At 38.4% G+C, this 7695-nt stretch overlaps 1 protein-coding gene across 1 annotated transcript; it reads left to right on the top strand.

Annotated features, from left to right (window-relative positions):
- Window positions 1–2383: 2383 nt before the first annotated feature.
- LOC120044644 (cytohesin-3-like) lies at window positions 2384–7695 on the top strand. Its single transcript, XM_038989317.1, has 12 exons — window positions 2384–2460; window positions 2741–2805; window positions 3443–3509; window positions 4673–4791; window positions 4922–5002; window positions 5125–5237; window positions 5445–5593; window positions 5711–5822; window positions 6003–6079; window positions 6207–6278; window positions 6588–6736; window positions 6891–7695. Exons 1-12 carry the CDS (start codon window positions 2386–2388, stop codon window positions 6976–6978), a joined length of 1167 nt encoding a protein of 388 aa, XP_038845245.1. The 5' UTR covers window positions 2384–2385; the 3' UTR covers window positions 6979–7695.

The raw sequence follows: 7695 nt of genomic DNA, 5'->3' as shown, positions 1-7695 counted from the left end.
TATTGTCTAATTATATGGTTCTGTATGGTCTAGTCGAATGTTGTATTTGTTAGTTATAATGTTGTGTTGTCTAGTTATAATGTTGTGTTGTCTAGTTATAATGTTTATTGTCTAGTTCTAATGTTGTATTGTCTAATTATATTGTTGTATTGTCTAGTTATAATGTTGTATTGTTTAGTTCTAATGTTGTGTTGTCCTAGTTATAATGTTGTGTTTGTCTGTTATAATGTTGTGTTGTCTAGTTATAAATGTTGTGTTGTCTAGTTATATGTTGTGTTGTCTTAGTTATGAGTTGTTTGTCTAGTTATAATGTTTGTGTTTGTCTAGTTATAATGTTGTATTTTTCTAGTTATAATGTTGTATTGTCTAGTTATAATGTGTATTGTCTAGTTATATTGTTTTATTGTGTAATTATAATGTTGTGTTGTATAGTTTTATAATGTTGTGTTGTCTAGTTATATGTTTTTGTTGTCTAGTTATAATGTTGTGTTGTCTAGTTATATGTTTTGTATTGTCTAGTTATAATGTAGTGTTGTCTAGTTATAATGTGTGTGTTGTCTAGTTATAATGTTGTGTTGTCTAGTTATAATGTTGTGTTGTCTAGTTATAATGTTGTATTTGTCTAGTTATATGTTGTATTGTCTAGTTATAATGTTGTATTGTCTAGTTATAATGTTGTATTGTCTAGTTATATTGTTTTATTGTGTAATTATAATGTTGTGTTGTATAGTTATAATGTTGTGTTGTCTAGTTATAATGTTTTGTTGTCTAGTTATAATGTTGTGTTGTCTAGTTATAATGTTGTATTGTCTAGTTATAATGTAGTGTTGTCTAGTTATAATGTTGTGTTGTCTAGTTATAATGTTGTGTTGTCTAGTTATAATGTTGTGTTGTCTAGTTATAATGTTGTATTGTCTAGTTATAATGTTGTATTGTCTAGTTATAATGTTGTATTGTCTAGTTATAATGTTGTATTGTCTAGTTATATTGTTTTATTGTGTAATTATAATGTTGTGTTGTCTAGTTATAATGTTGTGTTGTCTAGTTATAATGTTGTATTGTTTAGTTCTAATGTTGTGTTGTCTAGTTATAATGTTGTGTTGTCTAGTTATAATGTTGTATTGTCTAGTTATAATGTTGTATTGTCTAGTTATAATGTTGTATTGTCTAGTTATATTGTTTTATTGTGTAATTATAATGTTGTGTTGTATAGTTATAATGTTGTGTTGTCTAGTTATAATGTTGTGTTGTCTAGTTATAATGTTGTGTCGTCTAGTTATAATGTTGTATTGTCTAGTTATAATGTAGTGTTGTCTAGTTATAATGTTGTGTTGTCTAGTTATAATGTTGTGTTGTCTAGTTATAATGTTGTGTTGTCTAGTTATAATGCTGTGTTGTCTAGTTATAATGTTGTATTGTCTAGTTATAATGTTGTATTGTCTAGTTATAATGTTGTATTGTCTAGTTATATTGTTTTATTGTGTAATTATAATGTTGTGTTGTATAGTTATAATGTTGTGTTGTCTAGTTATAATGTTGTGTTGTCTAGTTATAATGTTGTGTCGTCTAGTTATAATGTTGTATTGTCTAGTTATAATGTAGTGTTGTCTAGTTATAATGTTGTGTTGTCTAGTTATAATGTTGTGTTGTCTAGTTATAATGTTGTGTTGTCTAGTTATAATGTTGTGTTGTCTAGTTATAATGTTGTGTTGTCTAGTTATAATGTTGTATTGTCTAGTTATAATGTTGTATTGTCTAGTTATAATGTTATATTGTCTAGTTATATTGTTTTATTGTGTAATTATAATGTTGTGTTGTATAGTTATAATGTTGTGTTGTCTAGTTATAATGTTGTGTTGTCTAGTTATAATGTTGTATTGTCTAGTTATAATGTTGTGTTGTCTAGTTATAATGTTGTGTTGTCTAGTTATAATGTTGTATTGTCTAGTTATAATGTTGTGTTGTCTAGTTATAATGTTGTATTGTCTAGTTATAATGTTGTGTTGTCTAGTTATAACCTGAAAAGGGAGTAATGAATAACCCTCATCTAAACACTGTGAGAAGCTGTTATGAGGACAAGACTAGAGCAGATCACTTACTAATGGACATTACTGGGGCTCATTCTATAAAAAGCTGAAGTTCAGCAGTTATATTTAGCTAGTGCTGAGAAGTGCAGTATGTTGAGTTACTGTATGCTAGGGTTGGTGTGAGGGTGGTTGTCAAGGCACATTTCTGACACCTTTGATATTTTCAGTGTATATAGGAAGATATCTCAATTAGGTCTCAGGGGTTTTGTCCGACAGCTTCATTTATACTTTGGATGATAATGATGGTTTCATCTGTATGTTTGTGTTTGTGTGTATAATCAATTCTACAGCTTCCACAATGCTTAGCTCAATGGAGAGGCAGGAGATAGACACCAGGAAGTTTCATAAGAGTGACCTATTAGATGACATTCAGGTATAGTAAATCATGCTCTCAACCAGGGCTCTTTTTGTACAGTCAAAATGCTTTATGAAACTGCATTTTGCCAGAATAAAACTAACTGTATTGTGACATTACCTACAGCAGTTATTACATTCACAAAAGTCTCCTTCAAAAGTTATAACATCTCAGAAACATACAGTTTTATGAGTAGACTGACCCTGTACCTCTGTATGTGCCAAGGGCTTGAGTCAGCTATGGCTAAAATACCACATATTATCATCTCATCCCTTTGACATAATTTCCCCTTGTGTAGAAGCTGAGGTTGGAGATTAACAGCGTCATGACGGAAATCCACAACATTGAGGCGGACGAGGAGAAGTAAGTTAGAGCTTGCACAATGGCTCATTCGGATAGGTTACCATTAACCAGTAGGCCTCTTCCTCTGTGGGAGAGTTAGCTACAGTAACACTTTGCAGTGTGTGGTAGCTTCTTTTGAATCTATCACAGCCCAAACACCAGATCAACAATACTCCCTGACATCCATCTTGACAAAGAAGCTCCTCTCACATCTCTGACGTCCTATCCCTCCCTAACTCAGACTAAGAAAGGTATGGAGGCATAGCCGCAGGTAGTAGAGGTGCACCCCCTGAACCCCCCCCCCCCCCCCCCCCCACTGTGGTCACCTCTTCGTCCTCATAAGTGGGCTCTGGGGGTGTTGTCTTCAAGAACAAGAACAGATTCTGCCCCCCATCTGTAAGGCCCATCTGTATATGTGTGTTTCCTGTTTCTTCACTAGCAGCTACAGGAATGTGGTAAAACTCTTAAATGTCAGCAGCATGAAACACAGACATATTCCAGGCAGGACAACCCCAGCTTCCTTTAATTGTCTCACTCTCACTGTGTGTCATCTCTTATGCAGTGGACACATACTGTAGCTAGTATAACGCTCATGGGTAAAAGTGGTGTAATTAACCTTTGTCAATATTTATTCTGTTTTGTCTTTGTCTCTCTTCAGCAAAAATGTTGTGAGAAACAAGAGGTTCTTAAGTGGGAAAAAGAAATTCAACATGGACCCTAAAAAGGTGAGCTCATGTCACACACTGTAATTAGAGCCCTTAGTTTTTCCTGGTGAGGTTCTCTGGTAAGACAAAGTCATAACATTACTCAATATGGAATACACTAAACACAAATACATACGGATCAGATATGTACTGAAATGTGAAGTGCTTCAATTATAACATTTAAGTAGTAAAGATCTGTATAGTTATCACATCTCTACTGATGGAGGCTTGCCACAGCTAGAAGTTTGAATAGTTAACTGCAAGATGACAGAACAAATAATCTGACACAAACGAATGAATGCTGAGCGAGTGACGTGACTTATGTGCAGAAGTGTAACTGTGCGGAGGCAGAGAGAGGGGGAGAGAAAATGAGAGAGAACCACATCCTGTTCCGTGAAGAGGAGCGGAGGTGCACGCTCCTGCTCAAACCACAAACACCCTTCCTTTCCTCTCATCTGAAGAGAGGTCAAAGCCATAATATAAAGTCCCCCTGGCCTGTATGACCACCCTGGAGAAAAGCCTGGCCTGTATGACCACCCTGGAGAAAAGCCTGGCCTGTATTACCGCCCTGGAGAAAAGCCTGGCCTGTATGACCACCCTGGAGAAAAGCCTGGCCTGTATGACCACCCTGGAGAAAAGCCTGGCCTGTATGACCACCCTGGAGAAAAGCCTGGCCTGTATGACCGCCCTGGAGAAAAGCCTGGCCTGTATGACCACCCTAGAGAAAAGCCTGGCCTGTATGACCGCCCTGGAGAAAAGCCTGGCCTGTATGACCACCCTGGAGAAAAGCCTGGCCTGTATGACCACCCTGGAGAAAAGCCTGGCCTGTATTACCGCACTGGAGAAAAGCCTGGCCTGTATGACCGCCCTGGAGAAAAGCCTGTGTTTGGGTGTGTGCAGAGGCTAGAGATCCAATCAAGCAGATCATTGGTTTATTTAGCTGGAGGCTCTGCATTGTTTAGATATAAGAAGATATATTGCTTCTGGTGGCTCTCTCAGAATGGCAGACAATGCATACAGAATATTTCATATGTCCATGACCACTACTGCACATCACAGTGCTTTGGACCTCATTATGATTTCTGCTATTTTTTTATTTTATTACACATACAAGTATGCGATAATGCATTCATATCTTCCAAGTTCAAACATGTTCATTGACTTGTCATGGCCTCTTCCCCCAGGGTATTCAGTACCTGGTTGACAATGACCTGTTGGAGTGGACAGCAGAGGCAGTGGCTGAGTTCCTATACAAAGAGGAAGGACTGAACAAGACAGCCATTGGGAACTTTTTAGGAGAGAGGTACACAATGCTTCTGAACATGACCAGGATAATGATGGCTTTGTTGATGGGGATAATGATGACTGTCAAACCACTCATTATCTCAATAATCTCCATATCACTGATTTGACTCTTGTTTGTGTTCATGCAGGGAGGAAATGCACCTTCAAACTCTGAAAGCCTTTGTAGAACTACACGAGTTCTCCGACCTGAATCTGGTGCAGGCACTGAGGTTAGTGCTGCACTACACTGGTGTATCTCTTACACTCATACATGAATATATTCTCATTATTATATTAATTTCCACAGTAAATCCTGTCTGATCCCTGTCTGTTCCCTGGCTCATCCCTGTAGGCAGTTCCTGTGGAGTTTCCGTCTCCCTGGAGAAGCCCAGAAGATTGATAGGATGATGGAGGCATTCGCTACACGCTACTGTGACTGTAATGCAGGGGTCTTCCAGTCAACAGGTACTGTACAGTACTGTAGTGCACAGGAACCAGCCTCCTCTACCATGCTGCTGACTCCCTACACTGACAGATCAGCAAGACAGATGGGGAGGGGGTTGAGGACATTTTGAGGCATATTCAAATAATTTCACAAAGGTGATGTTGATTAAGGATGCAAATACATATCATTGACCAAACAGTAATGAAATGTGTGGGTGTTTCAAACAGACACCTGCTACATCCTGTCCTTTGCCGTCATCATGCTGAACACCAGTCTCCATAACCCCAACGTGAAGGACAAGCCCACTCTGGAGCGCTTCTTCAGTATGAACAGAGGCATCAACAACGGGGGTGACCTGCCCAACGACCTGCTCATGGTGAGTCCTCAGGGGTCAGAGGTCAGGAGTTAACTCCACTCTCAGAATGTGACCCCTATTTGGTTGTTGTTGTCTGTAGCTGTAGTTAACTCTCATCTACTACCTCATTAAATCCAGAAACTCTATGAGAGCATTCGGAACGAGCCGTTCAAAATTCCAGAGGATGATGGGAACGACCTCACACACACCTTCTTCAACCCAGACAGAGAGGGTTGGCTGCTCAAAATGGGTGAGATGATTAGCAATATCATTACCTGAGAGAATTGTCTTATAATTGTGCCATTACCAAGCATTAAAAATAAGCTTACCACAGAATGATCTGATTTCCTTTATGGAGCGTGTTGGATGGAGAATTGTATGATTAAATGTTTTATTTGTGTAACGAAATGTAAACTTTTCCTCTCTGCAGGAGGAAGGGTGAAAACATGGAAGAGGCGGTGGTTTATTTTGACAGACAGCTGTCTGTACTACTTTGAGTATACCACAGTGAGTATGCTATACCCCCAACTTTGTCACAGGGTTTGCCAGTAATGGAATTTAGGATAAAAGATGGTAGTAGTTACTGCTAAGTGATAGTTCTTGACCAAAGCATCTCTCTCTCCTCCTCCCTCAGGATAAAGACCCCATAGGGATCATTCCCCTTGAGAACCTCTGTGTAAGAGAGATAGAAGACTCTATCAAACAGGTACAGTGTATTTCACTGACTGCATATTTCTTTTTACGGTTGATGGCAGTGCCACCTGTTCTATGGTGTTTCAGTCTCATAGTCTGTGCAGAAGTCACATTTACAGAAGCTACTCTCTTAGCTGTCATGGCACAGTATGACTCATAGCCTCCGTATGAGAAAGGAAGGTTTTAACTGGAAGATTAGGAGTAATTAGACCAATATACTATGGGATCATTTCCTTTTTTGAAAAAAGTTATTACCAGTAATTTGGCTTGGGTATGTGTTTTGTGAACATTTGTATGCATGTGTGTGCTTCTTTGTGAGCAGTATTGTCTAGAGATCTACAACCCCAGAGGGCAGAAGATCAAGGCGTGCAAGACAGAGAACGGAGGCAGGGTGGTGGAGGGGAAACACCAGTCCTACAGGATGAGTGCAGCCACAGCAGATGAGAGAGATGACTGGATAGGCTCCATCAGGTCAGACACCTCAACCCAGGCTTAACACATACCTGTACTACACGCCATACACTTCACAAATTACATCCCAAATGGCAATCAATAGGATAAAGTGAACTTGATGATGATTATCATTTGGACACTTGTCTTATTTTTCTCTCTGTCTTTCCCTCAGAGCAAGTATCACCAAGGATCCCTTCTACGACCTGGTGTCATTGCGCAAGAGGAAAGTCATCAACAACAACAATGCTTCACAGGACTGAGACATCGGACATGATATAAAGCATCATGGGAATTGAGCCCGGTAATGATCTGTAGAGGTCCCTCTCCGTAACAGCCAGTTTTTTGAAATGCTTGGAAATGATGGACTGGTTCAAGTAAATAGACATGGCGCTTAACATTACAATGCTGTACAGTACAGCATTAGTGCAATACTGTAACTCAGAATGAAAAAAAATAATTGTGACCTGTGTGTGGTTTAAAGCTGTCAAACCAGAATCTCCCCATACCTCATACTGTAGGTCTAATTTTATGTTTGAAGTTAGAGTCACTCAGTCTGTTCAATTACTAATATAAAGTGATTTCTGTCATTATTTCTTAGAAATAAGAATTTAAAAGTACGTGGGAGAGAGTTGCAAACCAAAATAAGTGTGTAGCACTGTAATAATAATAATAATGCATCATTCTATAAGGACAGATTTGAACATGTAATGTATAATGCAAAGTTACTAAAATGTAGTTGTATATAGTTCTAATTGATTCTGTACCATAAGCATAGAACAATGGAAATATCAGGTAAGTATTACGGAAATGCACCACCTTTTCACCTTGCACCAGGCTCAGCGATTTCAGTTCCTAGTAAGCCTCTGTACTACTAGCCTTTTCCTCTCCCAAGCCTGTAGAATTCCTGTTACGTGGACACAAAACTTCAACACTGATTCAGTGTTCATACAGGAAATATATATGGATTTATTTTTCAA

The sequence above is a fragment of the Salvelinus namaycush genome, chromosome 3 (assembly GCF_016432855.1).
Source record: "Salvelinus namaycush isolate Seneca chromosome 3, SaNama_1.0, whole genome shotgun sequence".
Taxonomy (NCBI): domain Eukaryota; kingdom Metazoa; phylum Chordata; class Actinopteri; order Salmoniformes; family Salmonidae; genus Salvelinus; species Salvelinus namaycush.
This window is presented reverse-complemented; position numbering and strand designations above follow the sequence as displayed.

Coding starts and splice junctions, on each gene's coding strand:
- LOC120044644 (XM_038989317.1), top strand. CDS start 2,386: ATGCTTAGCTCAATGGAGAGGCAGGAGATAGACACCAGGAAGTTTCAT. Junction 2,806..3,442: donor ATTGAGGCGGACGAGGAGAA/GTAAGTTAGAGC, acceptor GTCTCTCTTCAG/CAAAAATGTTGTGAGAAACA. Junction 6,080..6,206: donor ACTACTTTGAGTATACCACA/GTGAGTATGCTA, acceptor CTCCTCCCTCAG/GATAAAGACCCCATAGGGAT.